This window comes from Prionailurus viverrinus, chromosome X (assembly GCF_022837055.1).
Source record: "Prionailurus viverrinus isolate Anna chromosome X, UM_Priviv_1.0, whole genome shotgun sequence".
NCBI lineage: Eukaryota > Metazoa > Chordata > Mammalia > Carnivora > Felidae > Prionailurus > Prionailurus viverrinus.
The window spans coordinates 90,911,262-90,928,019 of NC_062579.1; the positions used below are offsets into that span (position 1 = coordinate 90,911,262).

The 16,758-nt window shown below is 50.8% G+C and overlaps 1 protein-coding gene and 1 long non-coding RNA gene across 10 annotated transcripts in view; one reads left to right on the plus strand and one right to left on the minus strand.

The window, feature by feature from the left end:
- Positions 1-288: 288 nt before the first annotated feature.
- On the minus strand, positions 289-7,575 carry LOC125157259 (uncharacterized). 7 transcript variants are annotated; one of them, XR_007148933.1, is made up of 5 exons: positions 7,463-7,575; positions 7,155-7,314; positions 5,833-6,175; positions 2,748-3,077; positions 289-748 (listed from the first exon to the last, which is right to left on the minus strand). It is a non-coding gene; the product is annotated as an uncharacterized LOC125157259 (long non-coding RNA). The 7 variants fall into 7 exon arrangements; XR_007148932.1 differs by lacking the exon at positions 7,463-7,575 and having other exon boundaries at positions 5,833-6,172; positions 7,155-7,456; XR_007148931.1 differs by lacking the exon at positions 7,463-7,575 and having other exon boundaries at positions 7,155-7,456.
- The window catches only part of SLC25A43 (solute carrier family 25 member 43), a 33,553-nt gene continuing 23,334 nt past the window's right edge, over positions 6,540-16,758 (plus strand). For 2 of the 3 annotated variants that reach the window (XM_047843795.1, XM_047843796.1), the window contains exons 1-2: positions 6,540-6,868; positions 14,659-14,900. In XM_047843795.1, the coding sequence (XP_047699751.1) occupies positions 6,594-6,868; positions 14,659-14,900 (517 nt within the window). In that variant the 5' untranslated portion in view covers positions 6,540-6,593. Of the gene's footprint in view, positions 6,869-7,880; positions 9,818-14,658; positions 14,901-16,758 lie in introns of those variants that run through there. The other variant, XM_047843797.1, reaches the window with a different exon arrangement.

The following is a 16,758-nucleotide window of genomic DNA, read 5'->3' on the forward strand; positions in this document are numbered from 1 at the left end:
GTATTTTGTTGCATTCGGACCTTCACCAAGAGCCGGTCAACATTTTGAAACCGACCCCTCCTGAGGGTAAAGCCAATGTCACAGAAAACACTGTACCGAACGGGAATGCTTCAGAGGAAATTGATGGCGGATGAGAGCATTTTTTTTAATTGGTAGAGATTTTTTGTCGTTGTTGTTAAATTGGCAAAAAGAGCGGGGGAGGGAAACAGTACTGGGAGGAAGGAAAAATTACCTCTGCCCTCCAGGATCCTTCTAGCTGGAGTAAGAAGCAAATGGACCGGAGACAAATTAACAGGAGAAAATCAAATTTAATTTCAGGGGCATAGGGAATCCACACACGCGTAAGATTCCAAAGACAGCCAGGCAGTGCGAAGTCACCCTGAACTAAGGAGGAGGAAGGAGTCTGAGACTACAAAGGGAAGGAATGCTCACAGGAAGAATGAAAAAGAGCGAACGTGGTAAATAAATGTTGACTGGGTCATCCAGAAACAATGGGACACAGGGAAGATATTGATCAACCAGACTTTGCTGAATTCCTCGCTCTCCACCATACCTACTTCACATTATAATGTAGGTAAATATGGCAATGGCTCCCTTCCCGGAGCACGTCCCCAATCTCATTTCTTTGAGGCAGTTTTGGGGGCAAGGTCAAAATTTCTCCCTGCGTCTTCTGGGCCTGGATTGTTTTCAGCTCGGCATGGTCTGCGTGACCAAAGCGGCACATCTTGGGGGCAGTCGGCCTTCGCCCCTACAACACAAAAGGGCACAGTCAAAACTCAATCTCCCTTGCACCTCTGTTCCCAAGTTTCACGTTTCCCTTCCTTGAGGGAACCTGTGGAATAGCTTTTTGGATGTCTCTCCAGAGGAATTATCTCGCTTTTGTTTAAAAGAAAGCCTGGCATGGGGCGCCTGGGTGGCTCAGGTCATGATCTCCCAGTTCATGAGTTTGAACCCCGTGTCCGGCTCTGTGCTGGCGGTGAGGAGCCGGCTTGGGATTCTCACTCTCTCCTCTCTCTCTGCCCCTCCCCTGCTCGTGCTCTGTCTCTCGATAATAAATAAACACTTAAAAACGAGAAAAAAAGAAAAGAAAAAAATTCAACTGAGTAAATGTAAAGATCAAATTGCCAGCACTCCATCTAGCAGATAGTAAGGAGCTCCACTGAGCTGCAGCCGAGGGTTTTAAAGGTGGGGGGGGGTGGGCCGGTATTCTTAGCAAAGAATGCATTGTTTTAGGCAAGGTCACCCCCCCTAAGGGGAACGGGAGGGTCCAGCAGCGTTACCTCCAAATGCTGACCAGAAAAGTCCCAGGTTGGTTAAGGACCACATTTCTGGGGAAGCTGGGAAGCTGCAATTAGCCTGGGTACTAAGTTTTGGTGGGGTTTAACGTAAGTGACTCCATTTTTAACAGAAGGAGGGAACAAAGGGAGGGGGAAACCCACATAAAGGAGTATCTGAGCGTGAAAAAAAAAAAAAATGCAAGGAAAGGTGCACAGATGCCTGCCAAGCTCTTACCCCTGAGCGCCTCGAAGCATGTGCAGGGGGCGCCTAACTCTCTTTAATACACTTCTGTACTGTTTGTCCCAGCTTCTGACAGGCATGTACTACTTCTGTAATTTGCAAAATTCCACAAGGCTAAAGAATAGAAGACAAATTGGGGCGCCTGGGTGGCGCAGTCGGTTAAGCGTCCGACTTCAGCCAGGTCACGATCTCGCGGTCCGGGAGTTCGAGCCCCGCGTCGGGCTCTGGGCTGATGATGGCTCGGAGCCTGGAGCCTGTTTCCGATTCTGTGTCTCCCTCTCTCTCTGCCCCTCCCCCGTTCATGCTCTGTCTCTCTCTGTCCCAAAAATAAATAAACGTTGAAAAAAAAAATTTAATAAAAATAAATAAATAAATAAATAAAAAGAATAGAAGACAAATTAAGAGAGCAGGCATCAACTAACTTTGGTATAATCATAGCAAGATAGGGGTGCCTGGGTGGCTCGGTCGGTTGAGCGTCCGACTTCGGCTCAGGTCATGATCTCGCGGTTGGTGAGTTCGCGTCCCACGTCAGGCTCTGTGCTGATAGCTCAGAGCCTGAAGCCTGCTTCGGATTCCGTGGGTCCCTTTCTCTCTGCCCGTCCCCCGCTCATATTCTCTCTCTCTCTCTCTCTCTCTCTCTCTCTCTCTCAAATAAATAAACATTAAAAATTTTTTTTTAAATCATAGCAAGGTACACTATAATCTGAGAAACATCAGCAAGTCAACTAAAGTAATTTATTGTTTAAAAAAAAAGCCCAAACTGGAGTCACTTGCCCCCACCTAGGACAGCAAGCCGAGATTTAGTTTCCACCTCTCCCAGGAATGTGACTTTCTAACAGTCAACCTGAAATGTTTCCCTCAGCACTCGTCATGTAACCTGCATGATAAACACCCTGCCATTCCCTTCCGGCATGCCCACCCCTCCAAAGCAGATGTCCTGGCCCACAGCAATCCTTTCTTTTCTTTTGCTAATAACAATGCCAAGGAGGCTCCAGGCTCTAAACTGTCAGCACAGAGCCCTATGCGGGGCTCGAACTCACGAACCGTAAAATCATGACCTGGGCCCAAGTCAGAGGCTTAACCGACTGAGCCCCTCACACGCCCCAATTTTTATTTTTATTTTAAAGTAATCTCTACACCCAACGTGGGGCTCGAACTTGCAACCACGAGATCAGGAGTCGCACGCTCCGCCGACTGAGTCCCGCCTCCTCTTTAAAAAGTAACCATACCTTTTTAACAGAGAATTCTAGTTTCACATCACGTTCCTTTTCCAAAGTTGGGGATCCTTAACCTGCTAGTGCTTCTTCACAGACGTTTCGACGAGGGTGCAACAGAAGCAGTAACGTTAGCTTGAGTCTACAAGGCACAGTGCACATCCAAGACACCGTCAGAAACTGATTTATGGTTAAGATCAACGCACACCAGGTTGTCAATCCTAGCGAATGAATGGGCCGTGGCAGAGTAAAAAGAACACACCTCATTGTGTTAGCACCCTATCGCGAAAAGACAGAAGGACAGGCAATACATATTCCTGTTCGTCATGTTACCGTTTAACGCACCTGCAGTAAAAAGAAACATACACTTTTTTACTTTCTGGATTAAAATAAACCGTCGGCTGGTGATTTCTCCCAGCTCCCAGCTATGAAAAGTGAAACATTTGCTCCTGCCTCTGGCTCACTGGAGCATCTTATTCGTGCCGGGGACAAAAAGAACAGCAGCGCTGGAGACAAGAGCATTGTATGTACCTTGTCGTCAGGACGGGTGCACGTGTGATGCTCACGCAAGCTGCCTTAAAACAAAATGAAAAACAGGAGCGCCTGGGTGGCTCAGTCGGTTAAGCGTCCGACTTCGGCTCGGGTCACGATCTCACGGCTCGTCGGTTCGAGCCCCGCGTCGGGCTCTGTGCTGACAGCTCGGAGCCTGGAGCCTGCTGCAGGCCCTCTCTCTCTGCCCCTCCCCAGCTTGGGCTCTCTCTCGCTTTCAAAAGTAAATAAAACATTAAACAAAATGAAAACCAGAGGGGGGCGCCTGGGTGGTGCAGTCGGTTAAGCGTCCGACTTCGGCCAGGTCACGATCTCGCGGTCCGTGAGTTCGAGCCCCGCATCGGGCTCTGGGCTGATGGCTCAGAGCCTGGAGCCTGTTTCCGATTCTGTGTCTCCCTCTCGCTCTCTGCCCCTCCCCCGTTCATGCTCTGTCTCTCTCTGTCCCAAAAATAAATAAACGTTGAAAAAAAAATTTTTTTAATAAAAAAAAAAAAATGAAAACCAGAGGCACCTGGGTGGCTCAGTCAGTTAGGTGACTAACTCCACGTCAGCTCAGGTCTGGATCTCAGGATTGTGCGTTTAAGTCCCGCAGTGGGTTCACATGCTGGGCACTGGGCGTGAGACCTACTTAAAATATTATATATATATATATAAATATATATATATTTATTTATTTATTTATTTAGATGCCTTTTAAAAAAGGTTTCTTTATTGTCTTGTGTGTCGGTAACTTGTAGAAAATAACTGTATGAAGGGCGCCTGGGTGGCTCAGTCAGTTAAGCATCTGATTTGGGCTCAGGTCGTGATCTCACAGTTTGTGGGTTCGAGCCCTCCATCGGGCTCTGTGCTGACAGCTCAGGGCCTGGAGCCTGCTTCGGATTCTGTGTGTGCGTGTGTCTCTCTCTCTCTCTGTCTCTGCTCCTCTCCTACTCATGCTCTTTCTCTCTCTCTCAAAAATAAAAAAGAGGGGTCCCTGGGTAGCTCAGTCGGTTAAGCACGCGACTTTAGCTCAGATCATGATCTCACAGTTCATGGGTTCAAGCCCCGCGTTGGGCTCTGTGCTGACAGCTCGGAGCCTGCTTCGGATTGTGTCTCCCGTCTCTCTCTCAAAAATAAACACTAAAAAAAATGTTTTTTAAGAAGTAAAAAGAAGAAAAAAAGAACTGAATGAGCCTAAAAGCAACTGTGTACCTGGGATGTTTTACCCTAAGAGACTGCTGACTGCCCCTTTCCTTTTCACTGTTATCATCAATGTGGCTTTTTAAAAAGAGAGACAGGGAGAAATTGGGAATTCTTTTAAAATTTTTTTTTCAACGTTTATTTGTTTCTTGGGACAGAGAGAGACAGAGCATGAACGGGGGAGGGGCAGAGAGAGAGGGAGACACAGAATCGGAAACAGGCTCCAGGCTCTGAGCCATCAGCCCAGAGCCCGACGCGGGGCTCGAACTCCCGGACCGCGAGATCGTGACCTGGCTGAAGTCGGACACTTAACCGACTGCGCCACCCAGGCGCCCCGTATTCTTTTTAACTTAAGAAAATTCTTCTTAAAAACAAAAAAAGAAAATTCTTCTTGGGTTCTGGCCAAATCACTCTTAGCCTCCATTCCTTGCCCTCTGAAGCTTACAAAACCACTGAAATGTCCCTATTTGAGGTACACCCTGCAGTCATAGTGGACGTGTAGTGTAGCTATTAGGTGGCAGAAGACTGACCTAGATTTGAATCCCGCCTGCCTCCAGCAGCTGTGACCTAGAGCAGGTCAACCTCCCCGTCTCCGTTTCCCCTTCTCCAAAATAATACCTAATCGTAGCACACACAGTGCCTTCGGGGGCCATGGACAGGCGGTCCCAAGATGGACCACTTGGGCAGGCCAACTCTTTGGAGCTGAGGCAATCGAGAACCCGTGAGCTCAAAAGAAACGTTTGCCCCTCCCTTAACGACACAAAAGAATTTAAATTGAGGGTCTTTTCCTGAATAAGGGCTATTACCAGAGATAAATTTTATCTGAGTGACGCATCTGTCTGGCAGGACAAACATCTAATTACCAAACATCTGCTCTTACAGCCCTGTGAGCTGCATTCCTTTCCTTTCAAGTCCCAGACCCTACCCCCTTCTGAGTTCAGGATGACATATATCCCTTGTTTTGCCTGTCTTTGGAATTTCCACGTGTGTGTGGTTCCCTGTGTGTACAAAATTAAATTTGATCTTCTATTAATCTGTCTTATGTCAATTTGATTCTTTTGTTTAAGTATACTTCTTTCTTTCTGACAGAGAGAGAGAGAGAGACAGAGACAGAGAGCAAGCACGAGCAGGGAAGGGGCAGAGAATCCCAAGCAGGCTGTACAAAGTCAGCCCGAGCTGCACTGGGGTGGGGGGTGGGGGGCGGGGGGCAGGGAGCTCGAACTCAGGAACCGTGAGATCATGACCGGGGCTGAAATCCAGAGTTGGGCGCTAATCGGACTGAGCCACCCAGGCGCCCCTCGTGTCAATTTGATTCTTTATCTAGAAGGACCCTGAAGGGGACAGGAAATTCTTGCTGCCCGGAGGTGCTTACTCGTGTCATTGTTCATTTAATCTTTACAACAACTCCTGGACGAAGTAACTACAGATCGAGCAACTGAGGCACGGAGAGGTTGGACTTCCCCCAGGTCACACGGCTGGTAAACTGCGGAGCCGAGATGCTAAGGCAGGTTCCAGAGTCCAAACTCTAGCCGCCACCACGTACAGCCTCTCCAAAGGAGGGCAGTAAATGAGGACGTACCTGTTCAGGGATGATTTGAGGATTAAATGAGATCATGTGCGGGAGGGAACCCGATGTTTGACAAGGGCGACGGGTGGCAGCTGTGTGTAATCGGTTTCTTTTCCCCTTCTGCGTTGCGAAACTGGCCCGCCTTCTTCTTGGAGCAGAAAAGCAGAGGTCGGAAGGAGAGCCCCGGCCCGGGGAGGAAGCGGCCGAGGTGGAATGTGGAAAGGGGAGGGGGGGCGGGGGAGGAGAGGTAAACACGAGAGACGAGGCGGTGGGGGGAGCGCTGAAGACTTAGGAACCGAGAAGTGGGGGCGGCGGGGCCCTGGGGACTCTCAACGGCAAACAGAACCGGGCCCTCCGCAGCGCGCGCGGTGCAGGGGCGAGGCCTCATCCCGGGGCGGCCTCCCCGCCCAGTCCCGGCCCCGAGGCCGGCGCGGGCGAGGACCCGGCTTCCCGTCCCGGCCGCGGCCCGCCCCGTTGCCGGGCGGAGCCCGATCCGCCCGCCGCGCCGGGAGCCGCAGCCCCGCGCCACGCGGTCCCCACGGGCCGGGCCGGGCGGCCGGGGCGCGATGGCGACGTGGCGGCGGGACGGCCGGCTGACGGGCGGCCAGCGGCTGCTGTGCGCCGGCGTGGCGGGGGCGCTCAGCCTGAGCCTCACCGCGCCGCTCGAGCTCGCCACCGTGCTGGCCCAGGTCGGCGCCCGGCGGGGCCGGGCCCGGGGGCCGTGGGCCGAGGGGCTCCGGGTGTGGCGCGCCGAGGGGCCCCGGGCCCTGTGGAAGGGGAACGCGGTGGCGTGCCTGCGCCTCTTCCCCTGCAGCGCCGTGCAGCTCGCCGCCTACCGCAAGTAAGCCGGGGTAGGGTAGGGGCGGGGCGGGCCCGGGAGCCGGAGCCGGGAGGCCGCCGCGGCCCGACGCCGCCCTGCTGCCCCGGCCCGCGCTCGGGGCGGGGGGGGGGGGGGGGGGGCGGCGCGCTCGGGGAGCGGGGGGAGGGGGTGCAGCCTCCTTCCGGATCGCGTGCGAGCCCCTCGGGGCACTTGGGCCGGGACGCGGGCCCCCGGGACGCACTCTGGGGCTCCCTGCCCCGCCAGGCACCGTTTTGTGGGGGCGCGGCCACCGCCCGGAGAGGCTCACCGGTGTCGGACGGGCGAGGACGTGGAATGGGGCAAAAGCATCTCCAGAGAGCTGGCTCCATACCATTCCCACCGTCCACCGACTTGGAAAGTTCCGTGCACCGACTTGCAAAGTTCGCCTTGGGCTGCCTCAGGAGAGACAGACCCCGTGGAAGGGGTGTCTGCGCGGTGGCGCAGTTGTGAGCAAAGCCCGCCGAAGAAAGTGCTTGGTTAGGGGGAGGTGCCACAAAAGGCCACAGATTTCTGCCCCCCCCCCCGAAGCTTGCCTTTTGGGCTCACCAGAGGCTGCAAACAGGCCCCTCAACTTACTGTCTCGCCGCACCCTCTGCCCACCGGCCTCCTCCTTTGGGCTTTTTTTCACCTTCTCCAACAAGAGCTCCTTTTTTTTGTTTGTTTGTTTGTTTGTTTTTGAAACAGAGAGAGGGCAACTCGGGGAGGGATAGAGCCGGAGGAGACCTAGAATGTGAAGCACGCTCCAGGCTCTGAGCTTGTCAGCGCAGAGCTGGAGGCGGGGCTCGAACTCCCGAACTGATCGTGACCTGAGCTGAAGTCGGAGGCTTAACCCACTGAGCCACGCAGGCGCCCTCAACAGCTGCTTCTTAAGGAAACTTATCGAAACATGTAAATACCAGATGAGTCTTCAAAGCTTCCTCAGAGCTCAGAGATATCTGCATTTTAACTGAAAACAAGCTTAAAAGAATGAAATGGTACTGATGGAATTTCAGGAAGAGGGGATGTTTCTGTACTTGGGTTGGGATGGTCCCTGTGTTCCTCATTCCGTGGCGCACAGTGCCAACTCCGAAGACTGGCCTTGGCTCTGAATTAGACAAACAGCTCACAGTCTTGACCACACAGTTGAAGCCTTGGAGGCGAACAGCCGGGATTTTTGCCTTTTTTCTGGGAGGCCCGGCTTACCTGGCAGCTGACAAGCCAGATAGAATCATTCTTCTCATTGAGTCTCTAGCGTGCATGACCTAGGCTTGGGAGAAGTTACCTTCTCTTCCCCTGGGGAGGAAAGGTAGTGAGATCCTGGGGCATTTCTCTCAAGGCTCTCTTGCGACATCTGGCCTGATGTCTGTAAACAGTTCTCTGAGGGTTGTTTTTTTTTTTTTTTTGTAAGTTTTATTTATCCTGAGAGAGAGTGTGCAAGCGGGGGAGAGAATCCCAAGCAGGCTCCCTACTGTCAGTGCAAAGCCCGACACAGGACTCGAACTCAGGAAGCTGGAGATCATGACCTGAGCGGAAGTCAGACACTCAACTGACTGAGCCACCCAGGCGCCCCAGTTATCAGAGTTTTAATGACTCCAGTCCTCCCTACTTCCCTCCATTCTCCACAAAGTGGTATGGAACTCTTACTTTGGAATGTGTACCAAGGAGAAGGGGGTGGAACTTTGAAGGCTGGTTGAAGTATTGTCAGCTGTTCTGGGGACAGCCTTCCTCTGAGAGGAAGACCTTTTCCTCTGTGGGAGGTTCTTCTAGCTGGACTAAGAAATTGACGTGAAACAGATTAAGGGGAGAAAGCCAAACTTAATTTCCTATGTATGTTCCGGAGTACACACACACACACACACACACACACACACACACACACGAGATTGCAAAGACTGGCAAAATGAGGTAGAGATGTCACTCCGAACTAAGGAGAAGGAGGTGTAGGGGTCTGGGACTAAGAGTAAAATGTTTGGTGAACAACTGTTTGCTGGGCCACTCAGAAACAAGGGGACTTAGGAATTTTTTTTATTATTTTTAAAGTTTTTTATGCATTTATTTATTTTTGAGCGACAGAGCATGAGTGGGGGGAGGCAGAGAGAGAACAGAACCTGAAGCAAGCTCCTGAAGATGACGAAGCCTGCCCTTGGCCTTGGCACCACCTAGTATGTATAGACATCATTGGATTTTTTTTAACAGCACCATTGAGATATTGACCTATAAAAAGTGTATATGTTTAAGGTGTACGACTTGATGTTTTGATGGACGTTGTGAAATGATCGCAATCAAGCTAACCAATATATCCATCACCTCTACATTGTGTGTGTGCGTGTACACGCACACATTGGATTTCTACAATTCCTGCCTCCTGCCCTGTAAGGTCCATAAGGTGGGAAGCATTATGCCCATTTTACAGATGCAGAATTGGGCTCAGGCTGGCCGCACCACTCCTCAGTGATCGAGCAGAGAGCCCCGTCACCTGACCTTCTGCCTCCAGATCTGTTACTCTATTACATCATGCTGCCTTTCTGTCTGCATTCATCTGACATTAATTTAGCCAGGCTTCATTAAGTACCCGCTGTGTGCGTAATGCTGGGGCCACGCAAAGATGAACGGGGCGCGGTCCCTGTGCACCAGAGCTTACAGAGTGATAGAAGAGTAAGACTTGTGTGTCTGTAGCATGTGGCTGAAATGCTATAGAAATTCACGCTTCTGGGGCGCCTGGCTGGCGCAGTCGGTAGAGCGTGCAACTCTTGATCTCCGAGTTGTGAGTTCCAGCCCCACGTGGGGTGTAAGGATTACTTAAAAATAAAATCTTAAAAAAAAAAAGGAAAAGAAATTCACACTTCTGATGAGAAGATGTGAAGACTTCACAGAGGAAGAAAGCCATCTGAGTTTGGCCTTGGGAGAACGAGGAGGAATCTGCTGGCAAAGACGGGGAGAAGGAGGTTGCAGGTAATGTCAAGAGCAAAGGCACAGAGGCGGGGAGGCATGTAGCATGGCTGGGACACAAGATGGGTCTGCAGCAGTAATGGGAAGTACAGCCAGAAAAACAGGTTAGAATGAGGCCTCAGAGTGCCAGGTTAAGAAGTCTGGTTCCGCACGGCCAAGGTTAGGCGTGGGAGGTTTTTGAGGAGGTGGGGGGTGGGTGTGATGATGAAAGCAACTCCACGGGAATTACTGTCATCTGGTGGCAGGACCAGTTAGGGACCTGTTGCACTAGTTCGTGTAGCAGCTGAGGGCACCTGAGACAGGCTGGTGACTGGGAGAGGAAGAAAGAGATAGTTACCCGGGCTAAGTTTGCTAATAATTTTTCCTGCGCGATTATTTTCTTTCTGGAAACTAAAAGGAAGTGTTTCAGTGAGTGGCTAGGCATAGAAAGCCAAGTGGTTGATTAATCATGGTGCCATCCTTCCTACATAAAGATGATACCTTTGGCCCAGCATCCTACTGACTCATCTCTACTCTTTCCTGGCCATGAGTTTGTGAAAACAGTTGGCGGAGGTTAATGGTAAAGCCTATGATCGTGGGTTTGAACAAAGCGTAAGCATCCAGAATGTTCAGGAAATGGAGTGGTTAATTGACTTGCCCCCAGAGAGAATTAATGGCAGAGTTGGAGCTTGAACCCGGGTCTTCTGGCTCCTTAGTCCAGGCTCTGCCCACCATCATCTGTCTGCTCACTTGGATTTCTGATCAAAAGTCCACTCCATAGTCTTTTAGGAGCTAGGTCCTTGCAATAAATAGTATGTAACACAGTAGATGGCTTTCAAATACATCAAATAGTAGATGCTCATCCAACTTTACTCCACGACTCCTCGTCTAGCTGTGTAAACATTGGCCTGGGTCCCTGCAACACTGAAATAGTTCATAACCAACACCACCTCTTTATTGTATAACCATGTCATGAGCTTGGGTCTGGCTGCTAAGCTACGTTAGGTTGAAGCTCTACCTACATATGTCCAGGGTGTGTGAAATATCATCGCGGCTGAAAGGCAAGGGTCACTGCTGTTCACCAGCTTACCCAGTCTCCCTGGGAAAAGCTTCTGTGCTTGCGTGGGAAGCGAGCTGGGGGAGGAGAGCAGAAAGGGGGCCATTGCCGCCCCAGGCAATCAGACAAGAGCTTGAGCGGATGTCATCGATGGCCTATCAGGGTTGCCTGCCTTGACTCTGCAATTCTAAAGGGGAAGGATTGGTGGTCATTGCCTGTTCAGATGGTAAGAGCCTGAGAAGAAAGGACTCCTTCCTCTGGTTCCTTTTAATTTTGGAGATTTGAGAGGAAGACCCTCCTTTGTAAACCAGACTGACCAAAGACAAGGTTCCTATTCCTAGTCCGTCAAGGTATTCAGTGAACCAAGGGCCTGTTTCCCCTCCCGTTGCCCCATGGGTCACTGCTTTGGCAGGACTGTTGAGCTCGGTTAGGACCATGCTGGGCGCTAGCACCGTGTCTGGCACGTTGTAGATGTTCAATAAATGGGGAATGAATGAATTCAGGCCCCGGACGTGGCCAAGTGGGATAGGGAAACCGGTGAGGCGATGAGAATGAATGGTGTTTCTTTTGGCATTTCAAACTCCCACCTTCGTCTAGATCCGTTCCAGCTTGCCGTGGGCCGCCCTTCCGGTCGAGCATTTCCATTTCCTCTGTCCCCCCTGCCCCTCCTCAGGGTCCCCTCCAACCTGACTAGCCTGGGGAGAAAAAAAAAAAGGGAGGAACAAGGAAGTGTCCATGCCATGAAACAAGTCAATGGTCCCTTGGCGAATGCCTGCTATAGTTACTGCGACTTTCAAAAGCAGCTGGTTGGGGCGCCTGGGTGGCTCCGTCGGTTGAGCACCCGACTTCGGCTCAGGTCATGATCTCACAGTTCATGAGTTCGAGCCCCGCGCCGGGCTCTGTGCTGACAGCTCGGAGCCTGGAGCCTGCTTCGGATTCTGCGTCTCCGTCTCTCTCTGCCCCTTCCCCGCTCATGCTCTGTCTCTCAAAAATGAATAAACATTAAAAAAAAAAATTTATACAAAAGCAGCTGGTTAACTCACGAGTGTTTCTTTTCTTTTTTAAGTTTTCCATTAGTGCGGTTAAGGCAGGTTGACAAAATGAAGTTAAGACTTTTCCTACAGTTTGAAGGAGATGCTTTTAATCAATGAGTGTTTACCTGGGCGCCAAGGAAACCTTCCTGGAACCTCTTCAGTGACTTCAGGACATGCCTCTTTGCGGGAGATTTAAAAGCCAAAGTACTGAGGATGCTCTCGTTGTTAAAAAGATAACAATAATTTTATTTTAGCCTAGCCCCGTTCACTTTCCTTTCAGTCAAACCCTTGATATTTCTCTCCCTCTCCCCTACCCCATTCTCTGGTAGAGAATATTGTTTTTCCTGGTCTCCAAGCGCTTTTTGATTTTGTCCTCATCAGCAAGGAGTAAAATTCCTTTGCTTCCTGGCCAGGGAATGGGTACTGTGTGAAAGTCCCTTTGTAACCATTTCTGCCAAGGTAGGCCCTCATGACTAGGGGATGCACTGCTTCCAAAAAGGGGCACCTGGGTGGCTCGGGCGGTTGAGCGTCTCTGCCTCTTGGTTGCAGCTCGCGTCGTGATCTCGCGGTTCATGGGTTCAAGCCCCGCGTCAGGCTCTGTGCTGACAGCGCTTGGGATTCTCTCTCTGTCCCTCTTGCTGTCTTCCTCTCTCTCAAAATAAATAAATAAGCTTTAAAAAGTTAAATAATAAACAAGTAAATAAAAGGGGGGAGAGAGAGAGAGACTGTAACACAGTGGCTTTCTGGTTGGCATTTGGAAAAGTCCACCCAAAGCCATTTTGGACTCCATTATAAAACTGTAGAGAAACACAAACCCCGTGTGCCCGCCGCGCGGAAGTAACAGTACGAGCGACAGTATGAAAGTATAAAAGATACTTCAGGTATCTTCTTTGTTTTAATACAAGGAAATACAATATTACTAAGAAAGCTGGAGTCCTGTTCATTCTCATTCCCAGCCCCTTCCCCCCCCCCCCACCTTCCTGGAGGTCTATTTTACACATTTTTAGATGTATCTACGCCTCTCAATGAATGATACAAGGTATGATTTTCATGGGTGTGTTTTTCAGTGTAAATAGTTTCTTAATTGTCATACACTGGAAGTCAGCCTGAGACTTGCTCTCTGCGCTCAACTTTATGCTTTCAGGATTATCCACGTGAATACATAGTTGCAAAGTCATTTTCACTACAGTATCCATTGTATGAGCGTGCTACAATTTATCTCCCTATGAATGGGCTTGTAGGTTGTGTGACTTTTCACAGCAACAGTGTCCTATGTGTCCTCACATGTACATGTGCAGAAGTTTCCCTAGGGGATGCACCTAGAAATGGAATTTCTGGGGCGAAAGGCTTTCTTTCAGTTGTGCTAGATACTACAAAGGGGCCGCACCAAATTTACATTCCTTTTTTAAAAATGTTTATTTATTTTCCAAGAGAGAAGAGGGAGAGGGGCAGCAGGAGGGACAAAGAGAATCCCAAGCAGGCTCTGCACTGTCCACACAGAGCCTGATGTGGGGCTCGATCCCATGAACCGTGAGATCATGACCTGAGTCGAAGTGGGATGCTCAACCGACTGAGCCACCCAGGCGCCCACCCCCCCCCCCCAATTTACATTTCTACCAGCAGTGGGTGAACATTCCTGTTTCCCCAGGTCCTCACCATCACTTCATATTCTCAGACTATTTCATCTTTGCCAATCTGCGAGGGGAGAAATGGTACCTTGTTTTTACTTGTCATTTCCCAGACAATGAGTGGGGTAACACATCTTCTCTTATAATTGTTCAACCAATACATTTTTAAAACTCAACTACAGGGGGCGCAGGGGTGGCGCCTGGCTGGCTCAGTCGGTAGAGCGTGTGACTCCTGATCTCGGCATTGGAAGTTCAAGCCCCACATTGGGCACAGAGCTTAGTTAAAAAAAAAAAAAATCAACCACTGGGGATGCCCCAAGTTATCATTTCAAGGGATTCGTTCAAGTTTCAACAGAACCAAAGGGGTTGACAGGCAGATAACAGGGGGGAAATGCTTAAAATGAAGTGGGAGGAGGGGCACCTGGGGGGGGGGGGGCTCAGTCAGTTGAGCATCTGACTCTTGATTTCAGCTCAGGTCATGATCTCGCAGTTGGTGAGTTCGAGCCCCTCATCGGGGCTTGGTGCTGACAGCACAGAGCCTGCTTGGGATTCTCTGTGCCTCTCCCTCCCTCCCCACTCCCCGCCCCTGTCCCAACTCGGGCTCTCTCTCGCCAAATAAAGAAAGAAACTTTCAAAAAATAAAATGGTTTTTATTTATTTTTTTATTTATTTATTTTTTTTTTTTTAATTTTATTTTTGGGACAGAGAGAGACAGAGCATGAACGGGCGAGGGGCAGAGAGAGAGGGAGACACAGAATCAGAAACAGGCTCCAGGCTCTGAGCCATCAGCCCAGAGCCTGACGCGGGGCTCGAACTCACGGACCGTGAGATCGTGACCTGGCTGAAGTCGGACGCCTAACCGACTGCGCCACCCAGGCGCCCCTAAAATGGTTTTTAAAAAAATGAAGTGAGAAGAACTTAGGGTAGACATCAAGAAGAAGTTTGGACGGCTCCTCGCAGCTAACTAGAATTCTACAGATACAGTAGAAGCGAATGTGCTATTCATTCACCCTAATACATTAGTATAGTACTTTTCACTTTGGAAAACCTTTCCAAATGCTGGGAGATAATGCAAGAAATTGTAGAGAGCACTCTAGCACAATCCATAGCCGACACTCTTGGGCTTTTCCCCCTTTTGTCTCCTAGGTTTGTCATGCTGTTCACGGATGACCTGGGCCATATTTCCCAGTGGAGATCTATCATGGCGGGGAGTCTCGCAGGCATGGTTTCCACTGTTGTGACCTACCCTACAGACCTCATCAAAACCCGGCTGACTGTGCAGAACCTGCTGGCACCATCTTACCGAGGGATCTTCCATGCTTTTTCTACTGTCTATCAACAAGAAGGGTTCCTAGCCCTTTACCGAGGGGTTTCCCTTACGGTTCTAGGTAAGATGGAACTTTTCACCTTGTCCAAGAAAAGGCTGTGTTCTGTGATATGTATGAACGTACCGTATACCGTTGCTCGTAACCAGTTAAATGCAGCTTTTTGAGGTCGTGGTCACATGGATCCAATCCATATAGAGCCAGTTAGCTTGGTTCTATTCCATAGCTATACGCCCCACTTGCAACTTTGGCCTGTCACACCCCAGGGCGGGAAGGAGGAGACAGTGGAGGTGGCTCAGCCCAAACCGATAGGAAGGCAACCCCACGCACCCCGTCTGACTGCGGGGAGGCGTCTCAGCCTGCACCCATGGGCGCGCACGACCAGGGCAACAACTGGAGCTTCTGTGGTCTTGGGAACCTTTGCCAGGGCTACAGACGCACGAGTCGCCCGTGTCCCCCAGTTGCCAGAGGCAGCCGACTTTCACCCATTATCTGACCTTTGTTGCAGCGTTCGAGGAGACTGGCCACCCCTTCTTCCGGAAACTTGGCTTCTAGGACCCCACCGGCTTCTGGGTGTCTTCCCCATCTTTCTGGCTCACCTGACACTCTCCCCGGGGCTCCTTCCTTACCTTTCTTTCCACCCTCCATCCCGTCCCCGGGTGGCCTCAGCTAGGCCAGTGGCTTAAACAGGCATCATGATACTCTAATGACCCCCCAACGTCACCTCTGTAATAACAGAGACTAACGGTTCCCCTGCTGCTTCCTGTGGCTCAAGCGGGAAGAAATTTACAATCGAAGAAATTTACAATCGCCTCAGCTCCGCCCCTCTCACCGCTGTGGCTTCAGTCAGCGCATACCGTCGACTCGACCCCTCCACTCTCAGTCTGTCGACCCCTCCACTCTCAGTCTGTCGCCCCCTCCTTCCCTGCACCCACTGCGCTCATCCTCCCTTCCCCGCAGACATGAGCAAGACGCTCCCACCTGGTCCCAGGCCCGGGTCTCTCCTGCCTACACTGAAATTAGCCCTTTCACCACCCCCATGCTGCTGTCCTCCTTTAGAGCCTTCACTGATGGGCGCCCGGGTGGCTCAGTCGTTAAGCACCTGACTTCGGCTCAGGTCACCATCTCACAGTTCGTGGGTTCGAGTAGCACATCGGGTGAGCTCGAACCCCACTTCAGGTGAGCCCTGCTTCTCTGTCTGTCTCTCTCTGCCCCTCGCTCACTTGCGCCCCACCCCCTCTCAAATAAACAGATAAAGCCTTCACTGACTTCTGAGCTACAGGGGAAAGCCCAAATTCCTTATGGCACACCATCAGATCCTTCACACACGTGGCCCCCACGGCCCATCCCACCTCCTCTCCTGCCCCGCCTCCACCTGCACTCACTCTCCAACCATACAGAAAAACCTGCAGTTTCCTGGAAACCCCACTCCCTCTGTAACAGCTGTTCCCTCTGCCCGGACTGCCTGTCCTCTCTCCCGATGTCTGGCGAACTCCTACTCAATCGTCAAGACCCAGTGGAAAAGTTCTCTCTTCTGTGAAATCCTTCCTGATCCCCCTAGGCAAAATTACGAGGATCGTCATGTGCCTAAAGAACTTTGTATAGCCCACCCCCCCCATCCCCGCCCCACCCAATTATGGCACACATCCGCTGCCTGTCCCCTCCACTAGAGGGTGAGTATCTCTAGGAATTAGCCTACTCTTTGTGTTTACTCCTCTTTGTATTCCCAGCAGCTGACACAGGGCCCAGCATATGACATAAAGTCCACAAATATTTTCTGAATGAAGGTAAATGCGGGGTTGGTGCTTCATGTTTAATGTGTTTATTAAATAAATATTATTGCATCTTCCTAAAGGCAAGCAGCCCCACTGATGCTATCCCCTCTTTTAAATCTCATTTGAAGGAAATGTAGTACCTCTGT